The sequence below is a fragment of the Lygodium microphyllum genome, chromosome 3 (assembly GCF_053477565.2).
Source record: "Lygodium microphyllum isolate KBCC chromosome 3, Lygodium_microphyllum_v1.1.10, whole genome shotgun sequence".
Classification (NCBI taxonomy): Eukaryota; Viridiplantae; Streptophyta; class Polypodiopsida; order Schizaeales; family Lygodiaceae; genus Lygodium; species Lygodium microphyllum.
Genome location: NC_141137.1, coordinates 154,660,501 through 154,679,315, shown reverse-complemented (window position 1 = coordinate 154,679,315; position 18,815 = coordinate 154,660,501). Strand labels below are relative to the sequence as shown.

Genomic DNA, 18,815 nt, shown 5'->3' with positions numbered 1-18,815 from the left:
AAGTCAGCAGTAAAACAATCTTGAAATTGTGAAAGAAATTGTGTGAATTCCTAGTTTGCTTGCCATATAAACAATGATCACACAACTCAAAATATAAGTAGGTAAAAGGCAGAAGATATTGCAAAGCACTAACCATTTTTATTCCATTAAGCGACATATACCCAAGACAAGCATACCAAAGAGATACATGTGGGATGATAGAACCCATTGACAAAAGATGGTCAATAGTACTACATGCAACCAAGGGATAGAGGCAGCCAGACTTGGCACCTCTTGCAAGAACAAGTTTGCTACGAGTTATCTTCCATGCAGAATCACCAAAGCATATACGATAGCCTACATCATCAAGCTACCCAGCAAGCATAAGGCTTTTAGTCATGGCGAGTACATGACATACATTATACAGAACAAAAGTGCTACCAGAGGAAAACTATAGAGTGGCATTATCAATGTCAACAATAGCAAGAGACTGATCATCTCCTAAGCACACAGTACCAGATACACCGTAATAGGTATGAAACTGCTCACCGTAGGGGGTCACACGAAAAGGCACACCCAAATCCAAGAGCCAACGCTATGTATGAATAGATGAGCCGTGGTTACTGAGAGGCATCATATGAAGAGGCTACTAAGATGTAGTCACCATTGGACTCCTCAGGTTGCATGACATTTATCTCCTCAATCTCATGCTGGACTTTGCAGGTATAATGATGCGATCATTGGATTTCTCCTGCACTTTTTCTTTCCTCTTTTCTTTGCGCTTGTCATCGTGCATCTTATGGCACTGCAGCCGTATATGTCCTGCTTTCCCATAATAATGGCATATAAGATCAAACTTACGCCCACAGGACTTGCTGCGTTTACATGACTTAGACTGGGACTTCTGAGACTTCTTCCCATGATGATCATTATCTCTCTTACCACTTCCACTACCTCTAACAGATAAAGCATGTGAACTACGAGAAGCATCATTGTTTTTCCTATTAATTTCTTCAGTCAAAAGAACACTCTCTACATCTTTCAATTCCAGCCCATCAAGTTTGTTGGTACAGAGATCGCAGTGCGAAATACATCCCAAGACTCGAGTAAAGTGCCGAGTAAAAACAAAGGATGCTTATTATCTTGAAACTCAATACCCTGCTGAAGCAAATTCTTCATGATAGAATGAAACTGACTAAAGTGAGCAGACAATGGGGTTCCCTCCTTCATTGGTGCATAGATCGGATGTTGTATGCTCGCGTAGTGAACGCCGGAAGGTCCCCAAGAACAAAAGAACTCTATTTTTTGCACAAAACTCAAGGTAGAAAGCATGCACGACATAAACAAGAGACCAATTGGGTGCAATCTCTCCCCATGCCTTGTGTGAGCGCTCCACAAAGCATGTATTTTATGTATTAATCATCTTCAAGCTCAAATAATAGCCCAAATTGCAAAATAGCACCCTTTTGGCTTTTGAGTTTGCTTTAGCACAAAATAGAAATAAAGCTAATGGGCGGACGCCCAAAGAGTCAGGCATACCCAATAGAATGTCCAAACACAAATATCATAATCGTGCGCCCATGCGCATACAAAATAATAAATAAATATCCAACGCCTCAATAAATAGGCGCGACAAAATATAGGCGCCATGCCTAAGGTATGCGCCCGTCAAAATATAAGTGATAACTCAAATACATGCTATCCTCCAATGCTTTCCTCCACCACTGCTGCTATCTCTACACATCAACTGAAGCATTCACAATCGTTAGTAAAATAATACAATTAAACCGACAAAAGTGAATACCTAGCAATCTTCAGCTACATAAATAAATCAACTGGTTAGAAATCAATCATAACCTTAATTTATCACGAGTGCCCACTCTAAACTCATAAACGTTTATTAATTTAATATGTATTTTGCGGAATCACCCGCTATGGAATCACCCATGTACACACTAAATTAATGAAACACCCGAAAAGGATAGCCGTCCCCATCAACTTCTCGCACAAAGAATCCACTTTGTGTATGAGCCCCGGTCAACAAAGTTTACGGAATCCACCGTAAAACCTCACGGAATCCACCGTGAAATATGCCTCCTGGCATCATTCATGCCGAGATCCATCAACTGTTTAAGCCAATACATCTGCAAAGTAGGGCTCTGCTTTACATAAAGTTCCTGAATCCTTTTCCATAGATTTCATGCACTCTGATCTTCATCTTCGACAACATTATTGTGGACCTCTTCAGAGAGTGATAAAATGATAGTGGACTTGCATAGTGCATCTAAATTAGCCTAGTCATCATTGTCCATATTCTTAGGTTTAATACATTTATTTCTTACTAGTGGCCTAATCTGCAATTTCTACACCAAAACCTACCATATTTGAGACTTCCAGAAGCCATAGTTGGTGCCATCCAACTTGGCAATGTTAAACAAAGCTATATCTTTGGGATGGCGCATATGCCTAGCAGCCCGTGTATTACTACACTGACAGTACCCGCGCCTGCACACTGCAACCGGGGAGTGCCCATCACTGTCACTTCTTCTTTATTCTTTAAGTGACATTTGAATAAAGGGAAGGCCGGTCAAACATTGTGACTCTTAGAGTTCCCACATTGTGTGTGTCTCTCTCTCTTGCTCTTGCTCCTTCCACCATAGCTCTTACTCCTACTCGTGCTTCCACTTCAGGGTTCATCTCCCTTCAACTAGTATCAAAGCCTTCTTCTTCGCGAGCTTGAGCTTGGTCTAGCACACTCTCAACTTCCATTCCAATACCTACAGCAGTCATCTCTTTGTTGGCAACCATAGCCACTCCGTTCGAGCTTCATATCGGTTGCATTCTTCTTGGGCACTCTTTGAGTCTTCTTGAGTAAGTTGGAGCAACCCTCACCTTGTTGATGCAGCATCACGTTGTGTGAAACATTTTTTGCAACATCTCACGTTTTTAATCTCCTTATACAAGCACTTATACACTTGATTTTTATGCTTGGCATTGATCCTTCCACTCTTGGCATTCCATTTGAGTGCTAAGCTTCAGTTTTGGACTGTTATAACAGTCCATAAAGTGTCATAAAACAAGGCAGCACTTATCTTTGATGTCTACACTCATTGCTATTGGTCGGATGATGCCCAATTGATGCTTATATATTCGGGGATGCTATGTCATTGCTTGGAGTTGATTTTGGACTGATTTAACCACTTCATTTACTCTATTTTGGCTTAGGTCTGCTGGCTAGAAATATAGGATAGCACTCTATTTGATGCTTCTATGGGATCAGCTTTGTTAGTCTTATGATGCCCGATTATGCTGAAGTGATGTCTACATGTATGGGAATGCTATGCCCATGTTATGGGTTCGATTTGGAGATGATTTTGGTACTGAAATAGCTTGGTTTGATAGTGTATTCATTGTTTTATACAACAGGGCTAAACCTCATTTAACAGGGATTTTATGTGCCTATTATTTCTGGCTATGATTCTGGTGTTCTATATGCATTCCTAATGTGTACTATTGATGCTAATACATTGGTATATCATTTGACCATGATTTGAGGTGGCTTTGAACTTCATTTGAGGATTGATATACTCAATTTTGACCGTGAATTTATTGTTGTAATAACCATGGCTGAAGCCTATTTGGTTAGTGTATGCTCTACCTATTGGTCACGGGTGCTTTCTCGGGTGACTCATACAACTACACGGATGTATACGGAGGTTGCCACATGTCTTGTATTGCTCCGAAATGCCTTTTGAGCTTTGATCAAGCTTTGTCTTGACATTGGTCTACAGTGGCATGCTTTGTGATAGTCATTATGCCTATGGTCTATGCTTAACCCTTCAATACATGCTTTGATGCATATGTCAAAAATGCATGCTCCTTACATTGTCTGTGTTTGATTGCCACTTGGAGCTTCAGTTGGATGTTCATTTGCATGCTTTGGAGGTCTTGGATGCTTATTTGGGTTGTCAAAGATTTGACATTGACCATTATATGATGTACTTGATGTTATTAGTGATGCTTGACTAATCTCTTGCTCTAGATGCTCCATTGATACACGGTCTTGGCTCCATGATGCATATTGCATTCACATGCTATATTTGAGCTTGGTTGCTCAATTAACATCAATCTTTCTGCTAGTGGGAGCTTCATGCTATCTCTGGATATCTCGTATTATGTTTTATGTTCTTGCATTTTTCGTTGAGGGTGTCAAAGAGAATTGATTCAAAAGCCGAAACCCTAACAAACTTGTAGGCCAGTGAAGAAAAATATTTGTGCATAAACCAAAGCTTCAAAGGATCAATCACTACATTATTTTCTTCTCTCTAGTCATTACAGATCTCTCTTTGGCCTCTCTCTCTCTCTCTCTCTCTCTCTCTCTCTCTCTCTCTCTCTCTCTCTCTCTCTCTCTCTCTCTCTCTCTCCAACGCTAGTGGCCTTTATTCTATGATGTCATGCATGTCTAACTTCTCTACCTAGTGTCAATAAACACTTAGAAACAAAGCTCGCTCACTCTGTCTCTCTTAGCCCATCCATTGAGCTCCCCCTACAATGTGTTCACATTGCCTATATGGACCTACCCTCCACTCTCTGACTGTCTCTATATTGCTCTTGCTTGCACAAAGAATTTCCATCCAGTATGCGCTACTTCCATAAATAAAATCTATAGTCCCACCATTCAATCTACAACATAGAACATGCCTTCCTTTCATTCAAGATAGATATGGTCTCATCTCTATCTGCAAACTTCGATAGCACTTCCAACAATGTAACCATGCCATCTACCAATGTGGATCTACAACTTTCAACCAAGGAAAGAACAAGCACACTACTCACACAACTGCAAACACTCCTTACATTGCTGACCCCATCCTTAGACAAGCTCTTGACATATGCATTTAAAATGCATGTGTTTAATCTGAAGAGGAAGAAAGCAAAGATGATAATCCCTTTATTTTGCAGCAACTCCCCTCATTATGGTCCGCCAACTCTAGTGCCAAGCATTGTCACTTCCTCCCTCACCCCATTGCCTACTCTTCCGAGAGACAACACCTATGTTATTGCTAACGTAAGTTGTAAATGGCTACGTAGTTGGAACCCTTATCAATGGGAATATTAGTCTGAACAGGTTTGGACCTATTTCATCCCCCCAAAATTTCAATCCTACTTTGGTTGATCTTACACAAGAGCGGTCTCGACACATGTACAAGCAAAGGCACTTGGACTAGGCAATGGGCTATGCACTCGATGTCACAAAGACAAGGAAACTTTAATGCATCAGTTCATCAACTACCCCTGTAATAAAAAAGATATCCACTAGCTTCAAAGCTTCATCCTCCCTAGCCACCCTTACAAACTTACTTGGAAGGAACTTCTGTTAGGTGAGACCAATAGCCTCCCCCCGTCTCTATGGACTCTTCTTCAAGGCCTCTATCTATGGACAGTCTGATGTACTTGAAATGAACAAGTATTTAATAAAAAACGTGTGGACCTTCTTCACTATCTCAAAGATGATTGTTTCTTGCATGTGGCAAGGAGGACCTGAACACTCGCCACACTGGAAGCTCGCTCCATCATCAAGAAAAGCAGGAAAAGGGCTTCCAAAGAGGAAAAAGAAGAGTTGTGATCAAGAAACAAATCGCTGAACTATTCAAGTCAATCATTGCTACAGCAACATCTCGAGACTACACCATCCATGTCCCGATGAATATGGTCTCACCCAATAGGACCACTAACAAGCTAGAGAAGGGGCTCTCACTTGGACCTTGGACATCAGGCATTCCCCCAAGGCATACCAACACACTAGATGCGCGGGCCAGGCGATGGACTAAACATCAGGAAATCTAAAAACACATATGGGAAGAGGACTTTCGAGTATCGGATTCTTCCCTACCCTCACACCCAATCCCACATCCCAACACTCTGCTAGCTCCCACTCTAACCCTATTTGAAAGCCTACTTATGACTGAACCCATGTAAATTCTCCATGTAACTTCTCTAAGTCCCAAACAATGGGCTAAGTCCCCTCCATTGTACAAACTCTATCTTTTTTGCAATAAAATTAATGCTTTTAGCCAAACAAAAGAAAAAAGGTAAAGTTAAGCTATGTAATTACATTTTACAATTTAGCCAACTTGTATGGCTTAGTGATATTTCATGTTTTAAGTATTTAAACCTTTTGAGTCAAAACTTTACCCACTACTTCACCAAGTCGAGCTGACGAGGATTTTTCACTTTTAAGTATTTAAACCTTTTGAGGCAAAACTCACCCGCCATTCCAGGCTCGCCACTCTGGCATTATTCCACTGTTGCAGTGCTCCATAGGTGAGCCTTAGTCAGAGGACTCAAAAGTCTCATCGCACTCACTCATCTCTCAATCTCACTGATGCCGAATGCAACTGCTATTACTTGCACCAGTGGCCAGGTGCTGCATCCAACTGCAACAAGTTACAAGATGATGGATGGCTCAGCCGCCAAGCACCACAGGGCCTCCAACTACCAAAGATTGTGCCAACTGCAAGAGGATGATGCATCAATCGACAACCGGCAAGCATCACCCGCGAAGCACCACAACAACCAACCCCTTTTGATTCATCTTCATCGCTTGATTCCTAATGCAATTTGTAGCCTCTAGTTCGTTATTTTAGACACTCTTAATTATTTTTTTCTATTGTTTTAACTATTTTCTTCCCTTGTTCTTCGATGGGAAATTGGAATGTAGACTCTAGCACTTCGAGAAAAGAACGAGATGTTGAGGACCTACGGTATCATCTCAATGCACAAACACAAGGTGATTGTTGCATCAAACCTCACACATCCAAAGGTAAACTTGGAAGCCAGTATCATGTGATGCCATTGCCTTAAATAAATCAAGCGTCAATGGAAATAATTAAGTGATGCACTCTCTACCAATACTATTGCATTTGAGCTTGGGATTCAAATTTTTGACTCGAGAGTTCCTTGCAGCTTCATTCACAATGTACGTTATTTAGCATTTCATGTACAAATTTATACCTCATTCTCTTATTGTGTTGTATGAAATGTGTTTATACAAAACTTTGATGGGAATAATTATGTGTAGATATTTGATTTAAAATATAATCTAGACATAATTCCTTTCGTAAGACCAAGGCCAAATTTGGCATAGGTCCACACTATCTTAAGGATTCTTATGATGTCCTTTTCTAATAGTAGATCCAAGGTGCCTAAGCTATCCCTTATTTTATTCATATATGGAAATATCTCATTCTCTATTAAGTATCTTGGGTTTATGATTTCTAGTTTGGAAATCTTGGGCAATGTTTTCCTTGGGCAAGTGATACATTTCTCCTTTGCTCATCCTCATTCAATGGTTATAGTTATGGTTTCGTCTTGTAGTTCACAGGGGTGCCTATGCATATACACCCTAGTATCTTGGACTTTTCATACATTGATGTAACCATCTTTAGTGCTCAAGGAGTATCAATTTCTTTCTTTCTTTCTTTCTTTTCTTTTGTTTCTTGCTTACTCTAATGATATAAGCATGAAATCTATTGAAAAGCACTTATATTAACATTGGCATGTAATGTGTATTATTTTAGAATTTGATGAAAATAATTATGTGATACATTATGTAAAGATATTTTGGATTTTTTTCTTGGGTTTGAGACTTGAAAGTTTCTTGTGGACTCACCTATATATGCATATATTTGCTTATTAGATAAAGTTACAAAGTTTTGTTATTATATAGTATGAGATCTATTCAAAGTTCTTATATATATCATCAAAATGTAATGCTTATTATATAGTTTGTTTATGTACAATTAGATAAATCAAGGACGGATGCATCATGATCTCAAAAGGGTGCATTTAGATAAATCAAGGATGGATGCATCATGATCTCAAAAGGGTGCAATATAAAACGAAAGGTAGATTCTTCTATCATGTCTTTCTTTTGTAGATGTCAAAATATTTCTACAAGGCAAAAGGGTGCAACACTGGGAGAAAATGACAAATCTCACAGTGTCAATATAAGAACCTAACGTAGAGAATGTAAATGTAATTGTTGAAAATGATCGGATGGAGAGCTCATCTCCAGGTGATGCTTCTTCTAAAAAGTCAAATGAAAGTGGTGACACCACTGGACTGTGCTTCATCCATGGGCTTATATATGCAAAACCATATGTAATGAAGAAAGGGTAAAATATCAGTGGTGCAAAGAAGGTGGTAAAGTGATTGCCTACACTCAAGCCAGTTCTCAAAGCATCCGATTATTTGCATTAAATGATCATGCAAAAACTTATGATCATGTTAATGCTCTATATACTCAAATTGCAAAGTTAAAAATTAGCAATGATAGTAAAGGACCTATGGATCATGGAGTGGACAAAAAATCCCACAAACAAAAGCGCTAAGTTGCAAAGAGAGCTTTCTATTGCAAATATGTTTGCAACATGGATCGCATGTCAATCCAATTTCAAGAAGAGAGATGTTATTGGCTATAAGAGACCATGTAAGGGCAGCTAGCAAATGTATGCAAAAGTATATAGAAGTCCCTTCTTTTCTATGCTCATTGATGAGAGCATGCATTGCACCTTGGAGAAACATTTTATTATTTATACTTTGTATATCAATGATGGGGGCAAAGGGCATGCAATATGTAGTTTCATACAATTACTACCAATAATAAATGGGTCAGCAGAGACCATATATGATGCTATCAATGCATTCTTTCAAGAAAGTGTCTTGGATATGTCTAAACTTGTTGCATAGCAACAGATGGTGCTTCATCTATCATAGGCCATCAAACTAGAGTTGTGGGATGCTTTCAAGCACTAATTCTACGCATTATAGACATACATTGTATTGCATACCGACGAGCGTTGGCAGCAAAGGATAGATTTATTTCATATCCTCATGTATTTTCTTTCATGGATAAAGTTGCAAACCAAGTGTATGTATGGTTGGGTAGATCAACAAACTGCCGCTTGGAGCATTGGAAGATCATGCACGAATATGATAGTATGGATGCAAAGATGTTGCAAATTAATGCAATTCGATGGCTTTCTAGAAGTCAAAATCATAGAAAGGTTTGTAAAAATCATGCCTACTATTCTTGAGAAATGGAAAAGACACAAGAATAAGTGATATTAATATGCTACAACTTTTATGGTGTAATTTATCATACATCTTTCAGTGGATGTGCTTGTAGAGTTAAATAAATTAAACTCAAAATTTCAAGGGTAGAAGATGGATGTCACTATGATTGGTGCACTTATTGATTTAACTTTTTAAAAACTTAAAAGAGGGTATCTTATATGTGATGATGATAAGTTTGTGGTTGGGTACAAACACCTTGCTAAATTTATAAAGATGGCAAGCAATCAAAAGATGGATTATACGAATGCTAATGGTGTTGTACATACATATTTATTGGAGCCAATTCCTAAAGTGTCAAAATGAAGGAAAAATCTAAGGCTAGAAGTGATTTAGAAAGTGAGCATGAGGGTTTGAACTTGAATATGTATATTGAAGGTGATGCAACTGAAATAGGTTCTCTAGTTGAATGTACCTCTATTGAACGAGCATATGTGCAATATATTTTGGATGCTTTGACTAGCAAGTTTGAGGATTTATTGGTATTCAATGCATTCAAGATATTGAACCCTTCATCACATCCTATGGATTCAATTGAGAGGGATAAAATGACTCAAAAATGGTTAGGAAAAGTGATCAACAAAATCAATGTTGATAGTCAAGTAGTTGACATTAGAAGGTGTATGAATGAATGGGAGGATTTTATTAGGATGTTATATCAAGTCGCTCAAAATAAAGGTATGTATGATGCTTGGGAAGTTTGTAGTACTACCAAGCCTTGGTGGGATTTATATCCATGTATGATGCAATTATGGTAAACCAGCATGGTCATTCCAGCAAGCACAGCTTCATGTGAGCATGGATTTCCAAGGCAAAAGCTAGTAAAGAGTAACGCAAGGTGCAGCTTATGCCTTGACACTTTGGATGCCTTAATGTTGCTATCAATTGAAGTGCAAGAGAGCTCTCAAAATGATTGGAAGGGTGGGAGCAATGAATAGGAGGGCAATGCCACTAGAATAATTGGATGGATTCATGTTATTATTTGTTCAGCTATGGATTTCATTGACTAGAAGCATTCATATTGTTCCTACTAGAATGATTGAATGAATTTGTGTTGTTGCTACTTTAAATAGTTTTTCCATCATTTGACTAGCATGGATTGTCTATCATCTAGCATTTGAAAGGCATTTGCCAATTGTGACTTTGAGGCTTAAAGGCCAAAGCTTTCCAATGGGTCTTTATGTTCGTGTTTTCAAATGTTCTGCGATGGCAGCGGATGCGAATAGGAGGGCTAGCGACATCAACAGAGGCTTTCCAGGCCGCCCGCCGTGGTGAGAAGAGAAGCCTACATAAGGTTGGTGGTGTTGATGGGAAGGGAGGCAAACGTGAGGCGGCTGCACGGACATGGAGGGCAGGTGGTGTCGTCGAGAGCAAGCTAGAGGCCGACTTGAGAAGGAGAGCTGGAATTAGGCTAGCTGAGAGCTTCTACTTGCCCTCTCTAATCTAGGCGTGATTGCAAAAGGTTGTGATGCTGATCTCATTAACTTGTATTCGTTGTACCTCAGGCGATTTACCTCCCAGCATTACCCTCGACATCCATTTCATCTCTGAGTGAGCTGTACTGCCAAAACACCCTTACACATGGGCTCCACCCCATCGTGGTCTAAGAATGTTATGCCGCACCTAACCCACCTTGAGCTATGTTCTGGTTTTCCTTTCTACATTATATGAGCACCCCTTTGAGCTAGTAACCAAAGCTACAATGTATAGTGTTCTTGGGATTGGGGTTATTTGCAGTACATAGTGTCTTTGGGTTTTGCTCTGGTCGTTTCTTGTTACACATCATGGCATCATTTGTGAGCATTTATCGATAAGCTCCCTTCTCAATGAGAGTTCAATTTGAGTTCTCAGTCATAATGAGCCTTTAATCTCAAGATATATTGGCAGTAGAAACAGGAGAAGCTCAAAATGCTAAAAGACAATAGAAAAGGCTAAGGTAAAGACCAAAAAAAATACAATGATCTTCAAAATTATTTTAGACTTTGGCTCTACTATAAATAGAGTTCTGCAATTAATTTCCATACTATGGGAACTCTGGCAGTAGTTTTAAATAACCTTCAAATATACATAATATTCTATGTAAAATCAAAGTATCATGTTCACTGTTCTACAAATTGTATAAAATCTGCATCAAAAACCAATTGTCCCATGACTACATTAGGATATGAGCTATTAGGGAGGCCTTTTCCTGAAAATAATGTGGAAGTATAAAAATGACTGGCTCAGAACTCTTGAGTTTAGTCCTTTCTGTTCCAAGCTTTGTGAGGATCAATTTCTTGCTAGGTCATTGACGTTTAGGGTCTTAGCCTAATTTTTCCCTTTTCAGGGTGATGTACAAATTTATCCTTCTTTTCTTAAAAACTATATGTTTTTCACATATAAAAAGAAAGTTGATTCCTCATGCAAACTTATCTAAGAATCCTTGTTGGGCGGGGAGAAAACTCTAGAATATTAGAGAGGAGATTTTAAAATTGATAAAAACTCAGTTTTATTTTATACATTTTTTAATCAATTGCTATTTAGAACCTTGAAAAACACCTATAAATTTAGGACATAAAGACTAGATCTCATTAATTTAGTTTGTTTCTGCCATATTGCCTGCTTTTTTCTTACAAGAGGGGTGGTCTCAAAACCCCAAACCAAAGCAGCCCCCCCCCCCCCCCGCTGCCCAAACGGTCGGCTATGGACCTTCGTGAGACTTCAAGTGGAAACCTGAAAAATGGCATAGTGGAAAGGGACACAGAATGTATCAGTAAGGAATCCTTGTTTGATTCAATAGAAAGATACAACACATAAATCTCAACTCTGGACTACACCCTCATGATGCTGCACATGTGAGTGTTCACCACAAAGTATGGAGATCACTTGTTGGACACCCCACTTGAGCACGCCATTAGTTGCATATAGGTGCGTTTTGCATCCAACTCCAAAGCATACCTACGAAGCCCCAAAGAGGTTTCCGTTGTACCTTTCAAGGTGTAAATAGGATTTAAGCAGCACTCTTAACATTGTTCAACGGCCTTGACATCAAATAACTCCTCCAAGCAACAATTGAGAACAAGTCAAACAGTTTCTGAAAATCATGATCCAAAGACTAGACTGTGATCATGCACTGAGGCTCAAGTCTTCTGCTAGACTTTGAACCTAGGAATTCTAGCTGCACTTTATCAAAAAAATCTGTACAGGCTATAATGTAATATGTAGCCCCAGACGTAATGCAATATTGAGGATCAACAGATGCAATCAGGAAGAAAGTGCACCACCCTGCCAAAGCAGAGGGAGCTGCACAACTTTATACATCCAAATTAATATACAAGTAGTATCAGTGGATGATAGCGAGTTATCATCTCCAAACTGATGAATCAATGTTATAATAGTCAAATAACTGAGGAAAAATGAATATACATCATCCCACCACTGTACATGATGGTGGGCTATCCAGAGAAACTGAATGGGAGTTTCTCGCATAGTTAGTTGCTTAAATGGCTTGTCGACAAATTTCAACTACACATTCCGCTGCCGAATACCACGAGGCCCACGCTTTGATCCTCTTTTGCCAGGGTACACAGAACCACCATAACCATATTCTTCATCATAATCCTCCCCTGCAATTCTCTTGCCAACATAGCTTACAGCTCGCTCAGCTATTGCATCTTTGTCTTGAATGTAACCTGAAACAATCATGTAAAACAACATTCACACATGTATTTTTGCAAATAGCACTCTGCATGGTCTTCTGTATAAGCTTCTCAGCATGTGATTGCACTTGAAAGTAACAGAAGCAGGAGCCAAAGTGTTAGGTCATCCAGTAAGCTTAAAAAAAACGTGAACATTGACTGCTCAAAGCACATAAAATTTGCTAGAGTTACAAGATCGACGGAACACACCTAGCTTAGATGCCCAAGCATAGTTTTCTTGAGACTCCTCCGATGACATTCTGAGACCTCCCATCATGGATAAGACAGCTGTGCCAAAACTTCCTTCGTAATCTCCATCTGCTTTACTATTCAAGTGCACGTCATACATTTTCCTTTCAACAACCACTTTAAAGTTTTCATCTCTAGTTCGAACCTGAAGAGACCAGGTAAATATCAGAAATATAATATGTGACAACCAAAGGGCTACCAGCTAGGAGACATTCTCTGAGTTAGTGCAAATGAGATGAAGTGCATGGTTGTTACCTCCACTATTGGCCTTCGTCCATGAAGAAGAGAGTCCACACTTCGATCTGTCTGAACTCAAACAAACCTCACAAAGACTTGAATGAGACTACAATTTAAGCAGAACAAAAAAAAATTGTTTGCTTCTTGTCAGTTCCAAATTAGCACCAGCATACTTGTAGAAATTCCATTGCAGTAACCATGTAAACCAGATCAGATGAAATCTGACAAAGAGACTGCTTTTAAACAATAAAAATGTGAAGCAGCAAGGATGAGATACATTCCAGGGTTGACTTGAAAGGATCCTAAGACAAAGAAAGCATGATGTTTTTGTGTCCACGTGTGTGTAAATGACAATATTTTTTGAAAAACATGTTTCTGTGTGAGAGAGTGCAATACAGAACTCTAACCATAGCATAAGACATGTCATGCATATACTTGCACGTGTTTTATAAAAGGTGGGTTTTGAACCAGAGAGAGAAAAAGAAAGGGTATAAAGAAAAAGGAAAAATGGGGGCAATTGGGTTTTTCTGTTTTAAAGGGGGGGTGGGGGGCAGTGGTCCCAACCAACATGCTCAAAACATTGTGGCAGCCTGCAGAGGCCTTTAAAGCCCTGCTCAAGCATTTTTATTCGCATTTTAATAGTCCTCTTTACAGCATAACCAGTTTTTTTGGGTACATACAGCAGCTGCTCAGTACATTTGGCAGACATATGCTTTTAGAGGGCTTGTATCCTTGGTCTATTTTTCATCCCGATGCTCAAAATCTATACTGGGAAAATGGGGTGCAATGTGCAATAGTTGCTAGGGCTGAGTTGGAACCCATGCATATTTTCAAGAATGTGGGTAGCTTATTATGGGACCACATCACAAGAAAGAGAGACACTATAAGGGCATGAATGGATTTGAAGGAGGTAGGAAAGATGGAGGCACTTTGGCCACAATCCAAGCACTAATGGTCGCTTGCAACTACCTCACACTCCTTGGGTCCTATCCACTAAAGAAGAGCGCATCGTGAAGCAAATTATCAGGTCTATCTTCACCCCGACGGGTATAATGTGTTCCCTCATGTCTGCTTTCTCTAAAGATGACCAACTCTATTAAGGCTGAAATTCCATGATTAGCATAAGATATGTTAGGTTTGGTCTTGATGTTGATTGCAAGTAGCCTCAATATTTTGCTATTTAGTGTCTACTTGATGTTTGTAATACTTTTCTATTTGTGACAATTTGTACTGTCGATCGTGATCATGGGGTGCCTCACTCCAGAAATACGCAAGGCAATTTATAGGTTGTCAAATTTAGTGTAATGGATCTCACAGAAGGAGATCAAGACATCCTCTATTGAATCCGCAAGGTAAGGAGTGGTGGAAATGGTCTATCTCTTTGACAAGTACCTGCCCACAAGCATGCTCACGATACAAACTCACCTTCTAGTGCATCCCATAGATGAAGTGGAGATTGTGGGACCTGTCCATACGTGATGGATGTTCTTCTTGGAGCGCTTCATGAAAACCTTACCCTTGCAGACTACCGCCAATCACCTAAACCAACAGGCTTGCACCCTAGTCTTCATGACTACTATCGTATACAGCAATATCACTCCTCTACTGCCCATCATTGACCTGCCTACTCGGTGACACAATTGTCAACATTATTTCCTCAACTCACAATACTATTCAAAAGTGCTGCCATCAACGATGTCACTTGCCATTGCAATGTCGAGACCATTAGCCTGCCTTATTTAGTCTGTCAATCTATCATCTGCCATTGACGATGTCATTTACCATTGCAATGTCGAGACCGTTAGCCTGCCTTATTTAGTCTGTCAATCTATCATCTCCTGGTTGTGAGCCGCCCTAGTCAAAGTCCAACAGGGACATAGGAGCTCTAATTGTGTCTTCATTTGAAACCAATCTTCCTTCTCAGATAGGGTAGTAAAACCTGATCAAGCACTTAATTACAGCAATTAATAATCAAGTATAAAGCTGAAATGCACACATTACCTTAACAATCTTGGGCAATAGACACCCTGTTGGCCCCAAATTTGGTGCCCCTTTCAACATTTCTCTAACTTCAATTGCCAATGGAATAATTAAAAGCCGAGATTCTCCAATCTCCTTGGCTAATCCAAGAGCCCCTTGTGGTACAAACAATTAGCAAGCAATTTGGGCCAATTCCCCCTTGATTTTTACCCAGGACTTGCACAAATGGAACCACCAATTGACCAAACGCTGCCCCAATTCACAATGGATGGCCTAGCACCTAAAATCCACATCAATACAACAAATTGAGGGTGCTAATTTCAGTGTATGATGCCTTATCCTGCTAGCACAGGTCTTGAGTTGGCTGGTAAACCCTACTTTTTGCAAAAAATTAGGGTTTACAGAAAAAATTCTCTTGCTGTCCACCAAATCTTGAATAAGGTTTGCTGAGAATGGCTGAGAAATGCTGAGATCTTTTGAGAATTGACTAGAGCAAGTGAGAGAAAGCCAAGATGAGAGAGAAATCTTATTTTCTTCACAAGAAAACCCTAAAATCTGCCTGCCACTTGCTCCAGTCTATTTTTAATGCAATCACCTATTGCCAAGCACCTCCAAAATGTTGTCACCTGATCAGCAATGCTATTGCCAGCCCCTAAAAGGTGTCTCCTTGCTGTCCCCTGGTTGTTGAGGCCCCCATATAGCTATCTTCTATAGCAAATTGTTGTTCTCTAATTAGAAAATAGACCAGCAGTTCTCTCTCTCTCTCTCTCTCTCTCTCCCCAGCTATAAATTAACTAAGTGGCTGAGACCAAGCCCCCAAAAACGTTTTTTGAGTTTGCATGGGCATTCTTGCCAAGTGGCAGCCTTCTAATCCCCTTTTTCAGCATTATCTAGTCATTAAATTAATTTTTAAAATTAAATAATCTTGAAAATTAATTCAATCCCTCTAACCCTACCCAAAATTAAATATGCCCATTCATAATTAAATTGGCTAGGCCATTTGCAACCTGGAGTGATCCCCAACCTTTGGGGACCCTTAGATTGGAATTAATTAATTAATTAACACTAGTCCCTAGTATCACCACTGACGTTTATTGACCAAACAACTATCCTAGGGTCAAAACTGATACCAACTGACCCCCAAAAGTACTTAATGTGAGCAATAATAGCTAGAGTAAAAGAGAGAAAGAAGAAAGAATGGATGTGGGCAATCAATTTATCCCAACGTACTTATACCTTCATCAACTCGACTTTCTCGTCAATAGAAGGCTTGGAGGCATCATGGGCTATAGGATTTTGGGATATCAAGCATCATTATCCGCCAGATGTAGTAATTCTCCCCATTGAGCTTCTGATCAGAAGAAACAGCCAATAATATGGGGACCTTCCAATCCATAATAGCCTGAAACTCCACGTCAATCTCAATAGACATTGTCAACAGAATAACCGGCACAAAAAAGGCAGTCCCCCTTTAACTCTAAACACAATGCTTGCTAGGGCTTCCTCCGCTCGCCCAAAAAGAGTTTCGACTGCCAAACGCGATGAAAACTCAAAATCTGCTCCAGAAGGCCGAAGCACAACCTTTTCTTCTTCACAAACAGCAAAAATCTGCAAAAGTTAGCAACTTCGCTCCTTCCCTGCACTTCACCTGTTCAGCTTAGCCTTCGATTGCTGAAAAAGTAAACTTTTGTCACGAAGAATCCTTTCATTCGAGTCTGCCTACAATCAATCAACCCTTCTACACTACTCTGACACCATGTTAGAGTGCAGCAAATGTGGAAGCATATGGACAAGACTGAAAGACAATGAATACGAGAAAAGAGGAAGAGAGAAAAGAGACAGTAAAACAAAAATTTGCAATCAATGAATGCTGAAATGCAAAAGGCAGATATACAAATGGGCTTTCAAGGTACCTCCTCAAGCCAATATCTCTCTCACCACATGAAAACAAGTGAACGTGGCTTGGCTGCATACTCAGCCTAAATAGTTGAAAAAATAGCCATAAAATGACCGATTCAGCCGAGTAAAACTAGTCAACCAGTTGACCAACAGCACATAAATAATACCAAAAAATCAGCCATCTGCAGTAGAGCTGCCACGTGGCACTGCTGCCCTAGATTGTCTGACCTGCTATAAAGGGTGCTCGCTCCTAGTGGCTGCTGAAAATGCCCAAAACTAATAAGAAATGCATAGCTGTGCTTAAGAAAACTAGCTGTACCTATTGTAGCCTAACAATGCTAGTCCATGGGATGATTAAATCTCTAACAGATCGCTGTGATGACTTCCACTGTTAAGTGTGGCCTTATTTTCTGGAATACCTAAGCGGGGCATACTCCAACTCCTGCGATTGGAGGAAACACAAACATCCTTTACGGTTCGAGGCATCTGAGCTTCTAACCTCTTTTCTAAGTTTTGCATGGATAATGGCATTCACATGGAGTACTCCCATCTGAACACACCACCCAAGAATGGTGTGGTGCAATGTGCCAATAAGACCATGTTGGAGATGGCCCGATCGATGTTAGAGCATAGGAGTCTTCCTCACTCCCTTTGGGGTGAGGCGATGGCTACTGCAGTTCACATCCACAACTGGTCTCCTACCTCTGTATTACAACATATGACTCCCTATGAGGCTTTCTTTGGAAAGGAAGCTTTTGTTTTCCTTTTTTGCATCTTAGGGTGTAATGCTTTTATCCATGTGGAAAAGAAGAACCTTTATCCATGTGGATAAGAAGAACCAAGGGAGAAAACTCAACTTCAAGTCAAAGAAGCTTATCTTTGTTGGGCTATAGTATAAACACAAAGGGCTATTGACTCTACGACCCGAACAAAAAAAGATCAAGGTGAGCAAAGATGCGATCTTTGATGCAGCTTCAGCCTCCAAAGATCCAATTGATGGTTCTTCTTGTGCAAGTGGTTCTTCGTCAACAAACAACTACCCCCCCCGCCCCCCCAAGACCATCAGCCCCTCCCCTTCCTTCCACACTCCTTCATCTACACCTCCTCTCCCTCCTACTCCTTTTCCCTCTCCACCTGCTTCCCTTCCTCCTTTGACAGCTCCTTCTACTACTTCGTCTTGGAGTATTCCTACTCTATCCCATTCCCTTACCTTTCTTTTGGGGCTGTTGAGCCATCAACAAGGGAGCTTTCCTCTTCGGATAAGGGGATTTACCTTCACCTAGTGAGGGAAAGTTCCTATCCTAGACAAGTACATTGCAAGTACCCAAGACTACTAAGTCTCCTTCGCAGCAAGATGAGCCTATCACCATTGCTGGGTGATATCGGCAGCTTATGTAGGAATTAGGTGTTTCTCACTTTCCTGCTATACTTTCAAGCCCACTTAGATCAACTAGATTATAGGGCCAGCGGAATAGTTCACTCTATGTACTCTGTGTGAACTATGCTCTCATGTCACAAATTCTTAAGGATCAATACCCTTTTTTTAATGCTATAAGGCCATAAAATGACTCCTTTTACTTTACTAAACTTATGGTTTGTTTTTATTATAATTAAAAAACCATTTTGTGAATATAATCTTGTAAATTTTACTAAATAAAA

General features: G+C 39.9%; 1 protein-coding gene across 2 annotated transcripts in view; it reads right to left on the bottom strand.

Annotated features, from left to right (window-relative positions):
• Window positions 1-12,362: 12,362 nt before the first annotated feature.
• LOC148039063 (P-loop containing nucleoside triphosphate hydrolases superfamily protein) overlaps window positions 12,363-18,815 on the bottom strand; it is a 30,464-nt gene continuing 24,011 nt past the window's right edge. For both annotated transcript variants that reach the window (XM_087674949.1, XM_087674950.1), the window contains 3 exons: window positions 13,296-13,346; window positions 13,002-13,185; window positions 12,363-12,785 (listed from right to left, as the gene is read on the bottom strand). In XM_087674949.1, the coding sequence (XP_087531075.1) occupies window positions 12,619-12,785; window positions 13,002-13,185; window positions 13,296-13,346 (402 nt within the window). In that variant the 3' untranslated portion in view covers window positions 12,363-12,618. The remainder of the gene's footprint in view (window positions 12,786-13,001; window positions 13,186-13,295; window positions 13,347-18,815) is intronic.